The sequence below is a fragment of the Salvelinus alpinus genome, chromosome 20, assembly GCF_045679555.1.
Source record: "Salvelinus alpinus chromosome 20, SLU_Salpinus.1, whole genome shotgun sequence".
Taxonomy (NCBI): domain Eukaryota; kingdom Metazoa; phylum Chordata; class Actinopteri; order Salmoniformes; family Salmonidae; genus Salvelinus; species Salvelinus alpinus.
Genome location: NC_092105.1, coordinates 28,543,952 through 28,564,118, shown reverse-complemented (window position 1 = coordinate 28,564,118; position 20,167 = coordinate 28,543,952). Strand labels below are relative to the sequence as shown.

Sequence of the window (20,167 nt, the reverse complement as noted above, 5' to 3'; positions counted from 1 at the left end):
TTGGCAGATATAAATAGGCCTACTAGGCTATAGCCTACAATTGGAGACAATTAGACCCTCCATTTTCACAAATGCTTAGGCCTATTCTGAGCTATAATAATAATATTAATAATTATAGTGTTATTAGTATTATTTAATATAACCTACTATGATCCTACTACACGTCTCGTGTCACCCTGTCACCCCAAATTCTACTGGGTTTAGGATCCGATTAATGAAGTCCAGTTCCTGGGCGGGTCCCTTAACACAGCTGGATGAAAAACATCTGGATCCGCCTACACGGAACTCCAGCCAAAAGCCCCGAGCCCAACCAGTTGTTTCACTGAATACGACTTCAATAAGCTAAATGAACGTCTATCTTACTACTCACGTTCCCAAATACATAGACAAATACAGTGCGACCACGACGTTTTAATCAGGTTATTTTTTTAATGTCAATATTATGGGGTGCTGGAGATTCTCGGCAGTGAATATTGTTCTTCTGTCTTTCTGTAAGTATTTTTTTATTCGCTTACTCACTCCGTATTCACTTTTAAGTGTTCAGTGTCCATTGTTTCTTCAATCTTGTGAAGGGGGAGGGGGATCAAATGTTTATTCAAGGGAGGTTCTGGTCGTGTAAAACAGATGCTCAAAACTTATTTTTATGAAATGCGACTTTTCGTTTTCTTGCCCTTTCTTCAGTGGAAAAGTGACTTCGGTGTAATTTTCTCAATATTATATATGTGATGGAATAGCCTAATGCAAAAATAAATAAGTAAATAGCTATAATTTATTTTTCTTTTCTTCTGTGGATTTGTTTTAATAAAACAAATGTATTCACTGTAGCTTTATTAAATCAGTAGTTTTACCTCATGTAACATATAATTTGTATGTGCTCTACCTAGGTACTGTCCAACTAAATGATGTCGTGACAGTCACCTAAACTCAGTCAATAGTAGGAAGATACCTAAGAACCTCTGAAGGCACATAATAAAATGGAAATGACTGAACGATCCAAGTCATCCAATCTGGTGAAAAACATATTTCTGACACTTAACAGTTCTTTAGCTATGCCTGTTATTTATTATCAGCAGATGTTGAATGTTTAGAATAGAATTTCACTTGAAAGCACAGATTGTTTACTCTCATGTTCAGTGGTGCCACTATTAAGGGAATCTGAAGTAAACTTAACTAACTCTAACATTTGTCTCAAACAATTTCCCACAATAATTTCTGAAATTATTTGAATATGAAGTCAATAAGCTAAAACAACAACTTACAAACATTAGGGTTATTGTATTTAATTACATAAAAAAACATATGAAACATTTTGCTCGAACAGGGCTTGATCATAACTTTGAATCAAAAGAAAATAACTAGTTAATTAGAACAAGAGTGTCAGTAGTTGTGATGATGAAACGATGTAATAGAACTTTGATGCAATGTGACCACATACATTTTTTTACTGCTGCCATCTGTAATGGAAATTTCCAAACAGGAAATCGATTCTGAGGCTCAATTATCCCTGCTGCATGCAAACAGGGGCACTTCTCCTCAGGGAATACAAGATTGAAGCATAGATTGAGGAGGAGTTCGGAGCTCATGTAGAAACTGTATACCGAGAATTTGGGAAACTTCTCACTTCACCCATTTTATCTTTATTTAACTAGGCAAGTCAGTTAAGAACAAATTCTTATTTTCAATGATGGCCTAGGAACAGTGGGTTAACTGCCTTGTTCATGGGTAGAACGACAGATTTTTAACTTGTTGGGGATTCGATCTTGCAACCTTTCGGTTACTAGTCCAACGCTCTAACCATTAGGCTACCTGCTGCCCCAGTGTGTCCTCTAGAGGACTTACAAAGTTTCACACTTGATACTTACAAGTTATTTTGAGGAAGCAAAGTGACACAATACATAGATAAACTGTAGGTTGAGGAGGAGTACAGAGGTCATGTAAGTACTATAGAGGTAATGGTGAACTTCTCACATGTTATGAAGAAAATTAATCCCGGGCTATAGCACCAATTTATAACTCATTGACATTCCCACTATAGAACTTAGTAAGAGTTGAGCAAGTCTTCTTTTGAATTGTGTATGTATTTAATTTCTCACATTACCTATGTTCAGTGTGTGCGCTCTTGGGGACATAACAAGTTGTGTACTTACTGCTTGCTGGTGATATTCAGTGATATTGAGGGAGCGAAGTAGCACAGAGCACAATGAGTGCTGTGGCATGATGAGCTTTGTGTTGTGTTCTCTAGCCTGACCTTCCATCATCCCACATCAGCCCATAATGACAAGATTGTGATGACCTAAGCAGGCAAAAATAAGATGTAGAAATCCCCTTTATTCTCCGCCCCCCCCTCCTTCTCTCTGTGCCCAGCTTGTGAAGGCCACTGGGGACACATACAGACCCCTGTGTGTTCTTTTAGCCCCTGTTTGCGTCCCAAATGTCACCCTATTCCCTACATAATGAACAACTTTTGACCAGAGCCCTATGCCAAAAGTAGTGCACACTGCACTATATAGGGAATAATGTGCCATTTGGGACAACTTTTCATTGCTGGGTATGAGATAAAGGTCCTTTTAAAAATGACAACAGTGAATACTATGACCCTTATATGACCTCCGGCTTGGGAAAACTCTCTTATAGGTTTAGCTTCTTATTCTCATCCTTTGGCTTAGAGAAAATGGTTCCAAAAGGATTATTCAGCTCTCCCCATAGGATAACCCTTTCTGGTTCCAGGTAGAACTCTTTTTGGTTCTAGGCAGAACCCTTTTGGGTTCCATGTAGAACTGTCTGTAGAAAGCGCTCTACATGGAACACAAAAGAGTTCTATCTGGAATCAAAAGGGTTTGACTTGGAACCAAAAAGTGTTCTTCAAATGGTCCTCCTATGGAGACAGCCGAAGAACCCTTTTAGATTATAGATATAATATTTTTTTCTAAGAGTGTACAATAAGATGGCTACAATAAGATGCTTCACTTGGACTTGTAGGTCAGAGAAATGTATCTAATGCAATTTTCATATCTCTCTCATGTGTTTTTATTTTGATGTTATGGATATTGACAAATGTATTGTGTTGTGCTTATTGAGGTCCAGTTTTAAGACTGGACTAAATCACATAATTGTTAGAACTACAGTACCTGGCTGCGTAAATGTTATTTATTGTTTGAGACTAGGCGGGGTCCCTCAAAAGGACGTACGTTCATTACACCTGGGTAATTTAATTGTGTTCTTGTCTATTTAATCAGGAAATACTTTCCTTTTGAGTCCTGTGGAGAGGAATTGCAGCATGCTGCGTCAATAATGGGGAGATTGGTTGGTGTAGAATGGGCCAACTAGTGGCCTGGTTTGGTTACTACGCTTGGTGGGGGTCAGCTGAGATTCTGTCACTTATAAAACTAAAGGCTGACTGTTTTGATTGATTTTGACTGATTGATTTTTCGCATGGTCAAATGAACATTGCACAAACATGGACTATAGGACGACATCAATATGTTTTCTCTGGAAAAGGGGACAAAATAAATGAGAGTGTAGAGAGTTTTGTTTTTCTTATTTACCCATAACAGGTAAACTGTTGTATGTTTTGGTGTTGTCTGGTCTTCTACAAGAGAGATCAAGACGATATTCAGAAAACATTTGACTCTATAGAGGTCACATTTTTACAGTTACCATATGTATTTGATATTTTTAAAACCATCAAACGTTCAGCTCTCCCGCTGTGTCTGTGGTTATTTGTATATGTAAACTCATAGAAATAGAGTCACAGATCCACCCATTACAGACCGATTGACTTGCATTTGGATGCCAATTCTAGTCATTCTATTTCTATGGGTAAACTGATAGGGAACCAGGGAGAGTTAGTTGAGACCTGAGGCTGAAACTGAAAAGCAAATAAATGCAGCCAACATCCCTGGGCCTCCCGGCTGTAAGCACACAGCAGAGCAGTTGGATTTCCCATAAGACACACACGCAAAAAAAAGACACAAAGGGGCTGAGCTTCAAACTTGGCTCACGCCGAAACTTCTGGCTTCAATTTATTTCTGGAGCAGTCACTGCTGATTTTAATTAGTTGAAAGTTTACGTTGAAAGTTTTTGCTTAGCCAGCCTTTTTAGTTTTTCTTTTCTTTTTTCTTCACCCTTTCTCCTTTGTCTTTTTTCTTTTGTGTGTGTGTGTGTGTGTGTGTGTGTGTGTGTGTGTGTGTGTGTGTGTGTGTGTGTGTGTGTGTGTGTGTGTGTGTATGTGTATATATATTTTGTTGGTTGGCATTGGCCAACATCTGGAAGCCTTCGTGAAATATGTGTACAGCTTCTTTTAATGTTTGCGTAGTTTTGTTAGATCACCATCCCCCTGGGAGTGAAAAAATCCCTCATCATCTGGCTTTAATCAGCCATTAATATTGTTGTGATGTGGCAACACAGCACAAGGAGGGGACGGCAGATACAAGATGCGTGGGAAGGAACGCTCACAATGCTTTCTAGAGCCTGTGTCAAACCAATGCAGCACAGCCCCCCCCACCCCCCCACCCCCATTCAAACCTGGGTCAAATACATATTCGCTGTGTTCAATTTTTCAATCAAACACTAATTTTAAAACGTTTTCAAAATATATTACAAATACAACTTGAGTATTGGCCATACAATACAATATAGAAAATATTGCAATGACTATGTTGAATAACTACTATACTGAGAAAAAATATAAACACAATATGTAAAGTGTTGGTCTCATGTTTCATGAGCTGAAACAGCACAAAAAGCTTGTTTTTCTAAAATGTTGTGCACAAATTTGTTTACATCCCTCTTAGTGAGCATTTCTCCTTTGCCAAGATAATCCATCCACCTGACAGGTGTGACATATCAAGAAACTGATTAAACAGGTGCACATTGTGCTGAGGACAAAAAAAGTTTTGAGGGAGCATGCAAATGGCATGCTGACTGCAGGAATGTCCACCAGAGCAGTTGCCAGAGAACTGAATGTTCATTTCTCTACCATAAGCCGCCTCCAACGTCGTTTTAGAGAATTTGGCAGTACATCCAACCGGCCTCACAACCGCAGACCATGTGTAACCACGCCAGCCCAGGACGTCCACATCTGGCTTCTTCACCCGCGGGATCGTCTGAGACCAGCCACCCGGAAAGTTGATGAAACTGTGGGTTTACACAAACTATCAAAAACCATCTTAGGGAAGCTCATCTGCATTTTCGTCGTCCTCACCGGGTTATTGACCTGACTGCAGTTCGTTGTTGTAACCGACTTCAGTTGGAAAATGCTCAACTTCGGTGGCCACTGGTATGCTGGAGAAGTTTCAACTGTACCGGGCAGATGGCAGATAGCGTGCATGGCATAGTGTGGGTGAGCGGTTTGCCGGTGGGGTTGTTGTATGGGCAGGAATAAGCTACAGACAACAACAAAAAATGGCATTTTATCGATGGAAATTTGAATGCACAGAGATACTGTGACGAAATCCTGTCGTGCCATTCATCCACCGCCATCACCTCATGATTCAGCATGATAATGCACGGCCCCATATTGCAAGGATCTGTACACAATTCCTGGACATTTCCTAAACATTTCCCAGTTCTATGGGCTGCATACTCAGATATGTCACCCATTGAGCATGTTTGGGATGCTCTGGATCGACATGTACGACAGCGTGTTCCAGTTCCTGCCAATATCCAGCAAATTCGCACAGGACACCTCTACGGGATCGGTGTCCCCCCGGCGGGACGGTTGAGCTAACGTAGGCTAATGTGATTAGCATGAGGTTGTAAGTAACAAAAACATTTCCCAGGACATAGACATATCTGATATGGGCAGAAAGCTTAAATTATTATTCATCTAACTGCACTCTCCAATTTACAGTAGCTATTACAGTGAAAGAATACCATGCTATTATTTGAGGAAAGTGCACAATTATGAACTTGAAAAGGTATTAATACACCAATTAGGCCCATTTTGCAGTCTTGATACAACATTTTGAACAGACATGCAATGGTTCATTGGATCAGTCTAAAACTTTGCACAAAAGAGCCATCTAGTGGCCAAAATATAAATTGTGCCTGGGCTGGAATAATAAATTATGGCCTTTTTCTTGCATTTCAAAGATGATGGTACAGTGTATTATCTTTGTATTATCTTCTACCAGATCTAATGTGTTATATTCTCCTACATTAATTTCAAATTTCCACAAACTTCTACGTGTTGCCTTTCAAATGGTATCAAGAATATGCATATCCTTGCTTCAGGTCCTGAGCTACAGGCAGTTAGATTTAGGTATGTCATTTTAGGCGAAAATTGAAAAAAGGGTTGGATTCTTAAGAGGTTTTTAAGGTATCTGTGGCCAACAGATGCATATCTGTATTCCCAGTCATGTGAAATCCGTAGGTTAGGGCCTAATGAATTTATTAAAATTGACTGATTTCCTTATATGAACTGTAACTCAGTAAAATCTTTGAAATTGTTACATGTTGCGTTTAATATTTTTGTTCAGTGTAGTAACCAGTAACTACTGAAGCTTCAGCTTCCAGCTGTTCTTGGTAGGCCTACTGCTGGTGGGGATTGAACAATGCATTGCATGTGGTTTAGAAGCTGCCTCAAAGTACAGGCATTGAGTAAAACAAACCCAATGTATATGTATGTATTATGTATTATGGATCCCCATTAGCTGGTGCCAAGGCAGCAGCTACTTTTCCTGGGGTCCAGCAAAATTAAGGCAGTGTATACAATTTTAAAAACATTACAATACATTCAGACTGTGTGCCTTCAGGCCCCTACTCCACCACTACCACATATATACAGTACAAAATCCATGTGTACGTGTGTGTATAGTGCGTATGCTATCGTGTGTGTGTGTGTGTGTGTGTATGCGCCTATGTTTGTGTTGCTTCACAGTCCCCGCTGTTCCATAAGGTGTTTTTAAATAAATCAAATTTTACTGCTTGCATGAGTTACTTGATGTGGAATAGAGTTCCATGTAGTCATGGCTATATTTAGTTCTGTGCGCCTTCCATAGTCTGTTCGGGCCTGGGAAGAGACCTCTTGTGGCATGTCTTGTGGGGTATGCATGGGTGTTCGAGCTGTAGTTCAAACAGACAGCTCGGTGCATTCAACATGTGCATTCAACACCTCTCATAAATACAAGCCGTGATGAAGTCAATCTCTCCTCCACTTTGAGCAAGGAGAGATTGACATGCATATTATTAATATTAGCTCTATGTGTACATCCAAAGGCCAGCTATGCTGCCCTGTTCTGAACCAATTTATATTTTCCTAAGTCCTTTTTTGTGGCACCTGACCACACGACTAAATAGTAGTAGTAGTTCCTTGTTGACAGTGCTGTCAAGAAGGTAGAGCAGCGCCTTATCATAGACATACTTCTCCCCATCTTAGCTACTGTTGTATCAATACATTTTGACCACAACAGTTTACAATCCAGGGTAACTCCAAGCAGTTTAGTAACCTCAACTTGCTCAATTTCCACATTATTTATTACAAGATTTAGTTGAGGTTTAGGGTTTAGTGAATGATTTGTCTCAAATACAATGCTTTTAGTTTAAGAAATATTTAGGACTAATTTATTCCTTGCCACCCACTCTGAAACTAACTGCAACTCTTTGTTAAGTGTTGCAGTCATTTCAGTCACTGTAGTAGCTGACATGTATAGTGTTGAGTCATCCGCATACATAGACACTCTGGCTTTCCTCAAAGCCAGTGGCAATTCATTAGTAAAGATTGAAAAATGTAATGGGCCTAGACAACTGCCTTGGGGAATTCCTGATTCTAACTGGATTATGTTGGAGAGGCTTCCAAGAACACCCTCTGTGTTCTGTTAGACAGGTAACTCTTTATCAACAATATAGCAGGGGGTGTAAAGCCATAAGACATAAGTTTTGCCAGCATCAGACTATGATTGATAATGTCGAAGGCCGCACTGAAGTCTAACAAAACAGCCCCCACAATCTTTTTATCATCAATTTCTCTCAGCCAATGTCTGCAGACCTTCATACATAATGGATATCCTATCCCTGTCCTTGGCTTCAAGCATTTTGGATGCACACCTCCCCTTCACTAGATGAACCCGAACTGAGTCTGCAATATTATCTAATGTAGCTTGTCACAATAAAGAGGGTGCGCTCTAAACAGCAGCACATTTGGCAGATTGGTGTCCTAAGAGCCATATATAGTACACATGTAAAGTATAGGCCTAGGGCTCGATTCAATCCGTAATGCTGAAGATCTTTGCTCCAGCGTGATAGAAATTTAAAGGCAATATTTCCGTGTCAGCAGAGACTGCATTCACGGTAAATGCTGCATTATGTCGGCTCAATCGGAAATTACCTTTAAATTTCAATCGCGCTATAATCCTGAACTTTGGCAATACGCATTGAATCAAGCCTAGTCTATGGTTCTGTTTTGTGCCAGTCATTTTATTCAAAGCCAGAAGTGATTTGTTCTGATTAGTGTTTGTGTGTGTGTATTCCACAGGTCTTCCTATCCTCTCCTTCACACACATCAAGACCAACCTGTGTAAGTGGTGTGACTACTCCAGCCCTATCTGTGAGGACAGTGTGTGTTATACCAACTGCTCCCTCTCCTCCTTCTGTGCTCTGAGTGAAGAGATCTGCATTGCAATATGGTAAGTGTGAAGTGTTTCATCAAAGGACTATCTCCCAAGTTCAAGTTTATTTGCCATATACAGTATAATAAATGAGTATTTTGCACCAGAGCTCTCACTCTCACATTAAAAACATCAAAAATATTAAAAAAATACAGTACCAGTCAAATGTTTGGACACACCTACTCATTCAAAGGTTTTTCTTTATTTTTACTATTTTCTACATTGTAGAATAATAGTGAAGATATCAAAACTCTGAAATAACACATTTGGAATCATGTAGTAACCAAAAAAGTGTTTAACAAATCCAAATATATTTTGAGATTCTTCAAAGTAGCCACCCTTTGCCTTAACGACAGCTTTGTACACTCTTGGCATTCTCTCAACCAGCTTCATGAGGAATGCTTTTCCCACATATGCTGAGCACTTGTTGGCTGCTTTTCCTTCACTCTGCGGTCCAACTCATCCCAAACCATCTCAATTGGGTTGAGGCCGGGTGATTGTGGAGGCCAGGTCATCTGATGCAGCACTCCATCACTCTCCTTCTTGGTCAAATAGCCCTTACACAGTCTGGAGGTGTGTTTTGGGTCATTGTCCTGTTGAAAAACAAATGTTAGTCTCACTAAGCGCAAACCAGATGGGATGGTGTATCACTGCAGAATGCTGTGGTAGCCAAGCTGGTTAAGTGTGCCTTGATTTCTAAATAAATCACAGACAGTGTCACCAGCAAAGCACCCCCACACCATCACACCTCCTCCTCCATCACGGTGGGAACCACACAGGCGGAAATAATCCGTTCACCTATTCTGCGTCTCACAAAGACACGGCGGTTGGAACCAAAAATCTCAAATTTGCACTCATCAGACCAAAGAACAGATTTCCACCAGTCTAATGTCCATTGCTCGTGTTTCTTGGCCCAAGCAAGTCTCTTGTTGTTATTGGTGTCATTTAGTAGTGGTTTCTTTGCAGCAATTCAACCATGAAGGCCTGATTCCTCTGAACAGTTGATGTTGAGATGTGTCTGTTACTTGAACTCGGTGAAGTATTTATTTGGGCTGCAATCTGAGGTGCAGTTAACTCTAATGAACTTATCCTCTGCAGCAGAGATAACTCTGGGTCTTCCTTTCCTGTGGCGGTCCTCGTGATAGCCAGTTTCATCATAGTGCTTGATGGTTTTTGCAACTGCACTTCAAGAAACGTTAAAAGTTCTTGAAATGTTCCTAATTGACTGACGTTCATGTCTTAAAGTAATGATGGACTGTCATTTCTCTTTGCTTATTTGAGCTGTTCTTGACAAAATACGGACATGGTCTTTTACCAAATAGGGCTATCTTCTGTATACCCCCCCTACCTTGTCACAACACAACGAAGAAATGAAATGATGATGAGTGGTGAGTGTGGTGAGTGGGATATTTGCTATGTTTGTGATGAGGAGGACAAAGTTCATTTTGGCTTTATTTGAATGTTGCTCACCGTCTGGTATGCTGGGCCCCAGTGGTCAAACCTCTACAGCAGGGAGGGCACCCTGTTAAAATATAACTTAGGGCCCCAAAAAGGCTAGGTCCGTCCTGACTGCATGTTTGGGTATGGATGTCAGAATGCAGAACCGTGACTGTGGCCCATCGTGATGAGTTTTGTGGCCCCCACCCCCATAAAAATTTCCGATCCCTGCTCTACAGTAATAAAGAGAGGGTCCTTGATCGCAGTCAAAAGTAGTGCACTTTATAGGGAATAGTGTGCCGTTTGGTACACATTCTTGATCTTAGTTCCTCCCCTCATAGGAAGTCTATCTACTGACCTCTGAATGACAGAGATAGTGTCCCAAATGGCACCCTATTCCCTATATAGTGCACTACTTTTGACCAGAGCACTATGGGCATGTAATTTGGGACATATCCGAATTGGAAGACACTGGTGTTATTAAGACTGGTGTTGTTGTTGGCAGGATACAAAGGTAGATTGGATTGACCATTTGTATAAAACTTCCAATCCACTCTAGCAAATACATACAGTACATAACCAATCCAAACAAAACCTCAAAGTAAAACGTCAACTATAGGCTTTCCCAGAGACATTTTCCTATTGTAAAATGTCTAACTAAATTCAGTTTACTAGTTTGATAAGTAACTTTATAATTGATCTGTGGAAATGTAAGTAATTCACTTTGTGTTTGAATGTGGGTGCGTGCATGTGAGTGTATGACTGCGTGTACAGCTTTAACATCTGTTAGTGTCTTCATCTGTGTCCCAGGCGGAAGGACAATGAGAGTATGAGTGTGAAGACGTTATGCCACCAGCCCCAGCAGCCACTGGAGAATATCATGTTGTCAAACTACTCCTCCAACGAGTGTGTGATGGCTCCTCAGCCCTCTGAGGATGGGGTCCTGTTCGTTTGTGGCTGCCTGGGAGAACACGAGTGCAACGATAAGCTTATATTCGACAAGGGCTACAATGGTAACATCACTTGTTTTACTCTGGAACCAGGTAGTACATGGTGCAACTAGAACATTTTAATTTGAAACAGATTAATTTACAATTGTATATTAATAAAAAATGCAACGTGAGGAAAAATAGGCATTTATAATGTAAATACAAAATGTAGTAGTAATAATGTATACTAACCTATGATCCGATTCCATGTTGTCTTCACATTGTTTTTAAATGTGTCCTCAGATTTTTCCAAGCTCAAGAGTAAAGATGTGATTCCAGTGGTGGTGATCAGCCTGGTCCCTCCCTTTTTAGTGGCTATCATCGCTACCATGGCTTTCTACCTGTACCGTACCAGACAGCCCGGCAAGCAGCCCAAAGACTGGGCTCCCAAACGCACACACTACCAGGTAGGTGGATCTACCAGGTATGGAAAAATATACTTTGAGACCCAAATGGCACCCTATTCCCTACAACATAGTGCACTACTTTTGACCAGAGCCCATAGGTCCCTGGTAAAAAGTAATGCACTATATAGGGAATAGGGTGCCATTTGGGACACCGCCATAACCAACTGGAAGCTTTTCATTTATTGTCATGTAGCTACAGTACATTACAGTTTGTGAAAAGGTGTAAAATAATCCCTTATGGGATGGGTAGCTAAAGGCCACTTGATACATAACTAAAAATATAATTCATGAATTAATTTACCAGGCCTTCGACATCCCAGAGGGACTCAGTGGGGAGGCCATCACCGGCGGTGAGGACTGCCATGGCAAGCTGTCAGCCATCAATAGCGACGCTACATCTGACATGTCTCCCGTCCGGGCCCATAACTTCAACCACAGCACGGAGCAGCTACCCATCCAGCTAGAAGCCTTGGTGGGGAAAGGGAGGTTTGCTGAGGTGTGGCGGGCCAGGCTCCACCACCAGGCAGCTGGTTCTCAGTATGAGACGGTGGCAGTGAAGGTGATGGTTTTCCCTCTGCCCCTTTTTCTCACCCCCCCATTTTTTCTGTAGTTTTTTGTGTCATTTTCATGTGATATAATACTTTGAATAAATGTTTATTTGATTTGAAGATCTTCCCGTCTGTCGAGTATGTGTCCTGGAGCAACGAGAGGGCCATCTTCTCTGACGCCAACCTGGAGCATGAAAATGTGGTTCAATTCCTGACAGCAGAGGAGCGAGGGCCCTCCGGCTCCCCTCAGAGGCAGTACTGGCTGGTCATGGCCTACCACGGCCTGGGAAACCTACAGGTTAGTTTGATTTAGCTTTTTTTTGTTTATTGCTAGGTTGATTAAGTGTATATTGTTGTTATATGGTGCAGTAGAAGACTAGAAGAGATAACTAGTAAATTTTATTGTACATACAATTTCATAAAAATGTTGTCAAATAATCCTGTGAGGGATGGGTCACTAAATGAGTCATTCATTCATTAGGACTTCCTGGCAGGCCATGTGTTGAGCTGGGCTGAGCTGTGTGCTATGGCTGGGTCGGTGGCTCGAGGATTGGCCCACCTCCACAGTGACACCACCCCTTGTGGGATCCCAAAGGTGCCGGTGGCCCACCGTGATCTGAAGAGCAGCAACATCGTGGTGAAGAGCCGGAGAGAGTGTGCCCTCTGTGACTTTGGTCTGGCTCTGAGACTGGACCTCTCCCTCACCGTGGATGACTTTGCCAACAGTGGCCAGGTAAGGTGGAACAGGTGAAATTAAAAGTAGTTAATTTAAAAAAAAGTAGTTGCTAAGGGAACCTGTATCAGTGTTCCACTCTAGCTAAAGCGACTAAGCAGTAGGCCTATGCATGCTGCCTTCTGACATAACTACTGTATCTGAGAGAATTATTATGGAAAATAACAACATATTAAATTGTAGAGTTGTGGTTGAATGCCCACTTGAATAAAAACTATGCTATATGAATGAAATTGTATTACAAAGCCGTGCTAAAACCAGAATGAATCAGAAGGCCCTTCATGTAGTGTTAATTTGTTTAACTTCTCTTGGATATGTAGGACGCTAACGTCCCACTTGGCCAAAAGCCAGTAAAAATGCAGAGCGCCAAATTCAAATAAATTACTATAAAAATCAAACTTTCATGAAATCACACATGAAAGATACCAAATTAAAGCTACACTGGTTGTGAATCCAGCCAACATGTCAGAATTCAAATAGGCCTTTCGGCGAAAGCAAACAATGCTATTATCTGAGGATAGCACCATAGTAAACAGAGAGAGAAGCATATTTCAACCCTGCAGGCGCGACACAAAACGCAGAAATAAAAATATAATTCATGCCTTACCTTTGACGAGCTTCTGTTGTTGGCACTCCAATATGTCCCATAAACATCACAAATGGTCCTTTTGTTCGATTAATTCCGTCGATATATATCCAAAATGTCAATTTATTTGGCGCGTTTGATCCAGAAAAACACCGGTTCCAACTTGTGAAACGTGACTACAAAATATCACAAAAGTTACCTGTAAACTACTTTTGTAATACAACTTTAGGTATTTTTTAACGTAAATAATCGATACAATTGAAGACGGGATGATCTGTGTTCAATACAGGATTAAAACAAACTGTAGCTAGCTTTCTGGTCACGCGCCTCTAACAAACAGTACACAACAAGTGACCCTCGTTCAAAATGGCCGTACTTCTTCATTACACAAAGGAAAAAACCTCGACCAATTTCTAAAGACTGTTGACATCGTCAATTAGAAATCTGGATTCCCAATGAAAATCCATTGAAAAGAGAGTGACCTCAAAAAAATAAAAATCTGAATGGTTTGTCCTCGGGGCTAAATACGTTCTGTTATACTCACAGACATGATTCAAACAGTTTTAGAAACTTCAGAGTGTTTTCTATCCAAATCTACTAACAATATGCATATCTTATCTTCTGGGGATGAGTAGCTGGCAGTTAAATTTGGGTATGCTTTTCATCCAAACGTGAAAATGCTGCCCCCTATCCTAGAGAAGTTAAGCTACTGTCACTGTCCTTGTTGTCCAGGTGGGTACAGCTCGCTACATGGCCCCTGAGGTGTTGGAGTCCAGAGTGAATCTGGAGGATCTGGAGGCCTTTAAACAGATGGATGTCTACTCCATGGCCCTGGTCCTCTGGGAAATGGTGTCCCGCTGTGAAGTCATAGGAGGTACAATAAGCTATTCTATTATGGGCCAAGTCAGCGGTAAATGTTCGTAACTCAGACTTTGATGAAAGTAGCATCGTCTGTAAATGTAGAATAGATGATAAATAACAAAGGATTTACAGTGTGTTTCCTGTATTTTCATAGAGGTTAAGAGTTACGAGCCGCCGTTTGGCTCTAAGGTGTGTGACCAGCCGTGTGTGGACAGCATGAGGGACCTGGTCCTGAGGGACAGAGGCAGACCTGAGATACCCACCAGCTGGACAACACATCAGGTAAACTGTGTGTTTGTGAGCGTGCGCGTGTGTGAGAGCGTGGTGAGGGAACTGGGTAGTCAGCACTTCTCAGTGAATTGAGGCCAGAATTCAACCCGATTGCTCTAGCCGACAATGCAGGTTTTAAAGGAAATGTTACCGTGTTCACTGAGATCGCATTCAAGGACAACCCTGGAGATGTCGGCTCAATTGGAAATTACCTTTAAATGTGAAGCGAGTTATAGCACGGTTTCGGATTGAATCCCAGCTTGAATGATAACCTATGACAACAGTTATCAATCACATCGATCATAAATAAAAGCTCTGGGTGTGAACAGGTTTGGGGTCAATTCCATTCCAGCAAAAAAAGGAAGTAAACCGAAAAACTATAAATACAGTTGAAGTCGGAAGTTTACATACACTTAGGTTGGAGTCATTAAAACTTGTTTTTCAACCACTCCACAAATTTCTTGTTAACAAACTATAGTTTTGGAAAGTCGGTTAGAACATCTACTTTGTGCATGACGCAAGTCATTTTTCCAACAATTGTTTACAAACAGATTATTTCACTTATAACTCACTGTATCACAAGTCCAGTGGGTCAGAAGTTTACGTATACTAAGTTGACTGTGCCTTTAAACAGCTCGGAAAATTCCAGAAAATTATGTCATGGCTTTAGAAGCTTCTCATAGACTGATTGACATCATTTGAGTCAATTGGAGGTGTACCTGTGGATGTGTTTCAAGGCCTACCTTCAAACTCAGTCCCTCTTTGCTTGACATCATGGGAAAATCAAAAGAAATCAGCCAAGACCTCAGAAAAAAAATTGTAGACCTCCACAAGTCTGGTTCATCATTGAGAGCAATTTCCAAACGTCTGAAGGTACCACGTTCATCTGTACAAACAATAGTACGCAAGTATAAACACCATGGGACCACACAGCCGTCATACCGCTCAGGAATGAGACATGTTCTGTCTCCTAGAGATGAACGTACTTTGGTGCGAGAAGTGCAAATCAATCCCAGAACAACAGCAAAGGACCTTGTGAAGATGCTGGAGGAAACAGGTACAAAAGTATCTATATTCACAGTAAAACGAGTCCTATATCGACATAACCTGAAAGGCCGCTCAGCAAGGAAGAAGCCACTGCTCCAAAACCGCCATAAAAAAGCCAGACTACGGTTTGCAACTGCACATGGGGACAAAGATCGTACTTTTTGGAGAAATGTCCTCTGGTCTGATGAAACAAAAATAGAACTGTTTGGCCATAATCACCATCTTTATGTTTGGAGGAAAAATGGGGAGATTTGCAAGCCAAAAAACATCATCCCAACCGTGAAGCACAGGGGTGGCAGCATCATGTTGTGGGGGTGCTTTACTGCAGAAGGGACTGGTGCACTTCACAAAATAGATGGCATCATGAGGCAGGAAAATTATGTGGATATATTGAAGCATCATCTCAAGACATCAGTCAGGAAGTTAAAGCTTGGTTGCAAATGGGTCTTCCAAATGGACAATGACCCCAAGCATACTTTCAAAGTTGTGGCAAAATGGCTTATGGACAACAAAGTCAAGGTATTAGAGTGGCCATCACAAAGCCCTGACCTCAATCCTATAGAAATGTTGTGGGCAGAACTAAAACAAACGTGTGCGAGCATGGAGGCCTACAAACCTGACTCAGTTATCCAGCTCTGTCAGGAGGAATGGGCCAAAATTCACCCAACTTATTGTGGGAAGCTTGTGGAAGGCTACCCGAAACGTTTGACCCAAGTTAAAGGCAATGCTTCCAAATACTAATTGAGTGTATGTAAACTTCTGACCCACTGGGCATGTGATGAAAGAAATAAAAGCTGAAAGAAATAATTCTCTCTACTATTATTCTGACATTTCACATTCTTAAAATAAATTGGTGATCTTAACTGACCCAAGACAGGGAATTTTTACTAGGAATGTCAGGAATTGTGAAAAACTGAGTTAATGTATTTGGCTAAGGTGTATGTAAACTTCTGACTTCAACTGTATACATTTTCTTTTTACTTCCTTGAACCCAACGCTGGTTGTCAATAATCAAACCTTCCTGGTATTGCTCTTCCATACTGCAGGGGATGAATCTGCTGTGTGCCACCATCACTGAGTGTTGGGACCATGACCCAGAGGCCAGGCTCACAGCCCACTGTGTGGTGGAGCGCTTTGGAAGTCTAGAAGAGGAGATGGAGCAGGGGGTGTTAGATGCTGTCAACAACAGCCAGGAGTGTCCTCCCTCTGACACCTTCCCTGACTCCACCGGCTGTGATGTGGACCCTCTGGCCCCTGAAACAGATACAGAGGGGACCCTCATCCCTGGGCAGATAAGTGAGATATTATAAGGAGGACTTAAACTCGATCACCAAAAAGAGACACATCTTTGTATGATAGATTGAAGGCACTCTACCCTATGAACAAAGAGGAAAAAAGACACATTTTTCTATGATAGATTGTATCATTTGAAGGAGCTGGTCTCCGGATTGATTTGTAATATAACCTTTATGAAGTGTCTTATGAATGCACTTATGAACTTTTGCCACTGAAGAGATATTCTTTCTGCCCCTTGGAAAGTTGTGTGTACAGGATTCAGGGAACAGAGCAAACAAGCAGACCACAAATCATTATCCCAACTTCACTATCACACTGTAACATGTCAATTTTACCAAAAACTCAAAAAGCAGAATTAGTTTCCAAATCTAAAGTACATACATCCTGTAATGAATGATCACATGGATCTGTTCTAAATGCAGGTTGACGTTTATTTTCATGAGTCTTGTCCTGGAGGCAGAACTGATCTATTTCCGCTTAGATAGGCCAGCTGCAAAGAAAAAAATGGGCTATTATTGTAAAAATTCATGAAAACAAAAATGTGATTTTGGCATTAATTTTAGGTAAGGGTTAGGCATAAGGGTTAGCAGTGTGGTTAAGGTTAGATTTAAAATCAGGTTTTATGACTTTGTGGCTGTGCCAGCTAGTGACCACTCTGCAGAGCTGCCTCCAGAACAAGATTCATGACCGAAAAATGCAAATTGCATTCAAAATGGAACCCTATTCCCTACAGATTGCACTACTTTTGACCAGATTCCTATGGCTCTGCACTATATAGGGAAATAGGATGCCATTTGGGACGTACAAATGTTTATTATTCACTACAGTATAGAGAGCACTACGTTTTGACAACCTTCATTGGTGTACCAGCTATTTAAATTGGTTCTTACTCCTATAGGAGATCATTTACTTTACAAGAATTATTACTTATAATTAATTATCATTTATTTTTTAAATGAGTTTTCCATTGCCTTCTCACAGTGTGTAGCCTCAAACAGTGGTGTGGTTCTCATCCCCCCCTTAATGTGTCCTAAATGGCTCCCTATGTCTTACATACTGTGGTGCACTACTTGTAACCAGTTAGCGCAGAGCTGAGAGGTTAGCATTTTTCTAAGGGTTTCATTCTGATTAACCACAAGCTGCTCTGACTGCAAATGGTGAATGTTGTTATATAGGCTAGAGACCACAACACACAAGCTAGCGGGGTGAAATGCCTTTTTTAAGATAAATGAGAACCAAGGAGCTTTTAATGATCATTTGAACTGATAGCTGTACACAAGGACTTTCTAAGGATACTTTTATCCGTTTGTAGCTATTGCATACAACTACATTGATTGTCAAGGCTTGTTTTTCCCCACCATGTGAAGTACTTGCTGCCTTCATCTGTTTACTAAGACACATAGTTTATTTGTTTAATTCAAATCTGATGTCTGAGCATTATTAAGAGAAGGGCATGATCTATCTTTATATACTATACATCAGAGAACTCACAGTAAGAGCGACTGCTCTCCCAGACAGCCTGGTATGACACTCAGATCTACACCAATTCAATCATTCACCGACTCTCTTGCTTCAAAGGTAATGTTAAAATATTTTATCACACTAACCGAGCGGACTAAAATAATTAACAGGAGTTGGTGTAGATTTGATTAAGCCATTAAGAAGATCAATAGCTTTTTCTCATAGAACCCAATCAATGTCTGGGAAAGAAGCGCTGTCTAATTGTGAGAGGCATGACAGTGACATCCTCTTTGAATCATGAGCTGGGTCGTGTTAGATTGGCACAAATGGAAGAAAACAAGGTGAAATGTAAAAGTACTCCCTTAGCCTTTCTTATTGGACAAGTCTATTTTTTGATTTCCGTTGCAACGGTGTGCCCTAATGAACACAACCAAGGTTAACACTCTTCCCTTGGGAATGGTCAAGTTTGAGGATGCACAGAGTAAGACCATGGCCTTAACTATATGGAGAAATATCTAAGTATGATATTAATGAACTATGCAGAATACTAAAGAATGATGTTATTGAACTTCTGATGAATGACCACAGATAAAAACCAAATTATTGTGAACTGGTTCCACAACATGTTACCTATTTTTCTTGTAAAATAGGTTTTGTATCAGGTCTCTTATTTTGTTACTATTTGTGAGTGGGGGAAAAAACCACCACAAAACTGTCATAAAAAGACACATGAAAAAGATCATCAAACATTCCAATGTCAAGCAGCTTTATTGGTTTGTTGTTTCGGAACCCTTATTTTGAGAGGTTGACATTATACGCGTCACAATATTTCAGTAAGGAGCACAGATTTAGGCCCGGATTCAATCTGATTACGCTTTGTCAGTATGTGCCATTTAAAGGTAATTTCCGATTGAGCCAACATATGCAGCATTTACTGTGAATGTGGTCTTCACAAAGGCGGGAACAATGTCGACAAAGTGTGATCGGATTGAATCCCGGCCCCAGAGCAGCAATATTATACAGTATTGTGTATCAAGAACTAATAATGACATGAACAGATGTATTGAAAGAAAAAACATTCAAGTTTGTCATAAATTATTCTGATTGTTTTAATAGTTTTGTTGATTCAAGTGACAAAACAGCCCTTTTACTGAGAAAAAAGAAACTACACCTAAAACTACAAGTAAAATACACTGAGTGTACAAACACATCCTCTTTCCATGACAGACTGACCAGGTGAATCCAGGTGAAAGGTGTGATCCCTTATTGTAGGGATGCAAACTGCTGAGGGCCCAAAAAGGTGACACTTTTTTTTTTGCACTGAAACATGCAACAAAATCCCTGCTAAGGGGAAATGCAGGTTAACTAATTAAACAACAAAGAATATGATCTACATGATCAGTCTCTGTGTGTAAAATAAAAAGTGGTTAATGTGAACCTAACTCACAGCTAAAAAATGTAAAGAAAGCAATCCAATGTGATTTGTTGCCTAGACTTCACTGCAAATGACACTCAAGTCTTGAGAAAAAACAATACACTAATATTGCTGTTAGCCATGACAGCCTTTATAACAGAACGCTTGTGACCACACACAAATATTGCACTTGGGGAAAAAACATCTTAAAGTAGAAATAGAATGAAACAAACAGGCATTCCATTTTTGCTCTATTGTAGTGGCCACTATAGACATCGACCAAGTGCACAAGGCTACATGTGTGCAAAAATAACGTTCACCGAGTCAAAAATATATATAATCCGCCTCATTCACACACATACACGTTTTACAGTTCAACACAACAAAAACAATATATTTAGGCTGCTACACTACACATTATTACATTGTACACGTTCTGCCTTTGGACGTCTATTCTACAATGTGCCAGCAAACGTGAGAAAGAGAAAGTATGTGGTGTTCCTTTCACCTCT

The 20,167-nt window shown here is 40.6% G+C and overlaps 1 protein-coding gene across 1 annotated transcript; it reads left to right on the top strand.

Moving 5' to 3' along the window:
* Positions 1-282: 282 nt before the first annotated feature.
* On the top strand, positions 283-19,634 carry tgfbr2l (transforming growth factor beta receptor-like). The gene is made up of 10 exons (XM_071355244.1): positions 283-491; positions 8,474-8,624; positions 10,854-11,056; positions 11,276-11,439; positions 11,744-11,998; positions 12,109-12,285; positions 12,469-12,720; positions 14,039-14,180; positions 14,322-14,449; positions 16,531-19,634. The coding sequence occupies exons 1-10, from the start codon at positions 443-445 to the stop codon at positions 16,792-16,794; spliced, it is 1,785 nt and encodes a 594-aa protein (XP_071211345.1). The 5' UTR covers positions 283-442; the 3' UTR covers positions 16,795-19,634.
* Positions 19,635-20,167: the final 533 nt, after the last annotated feature.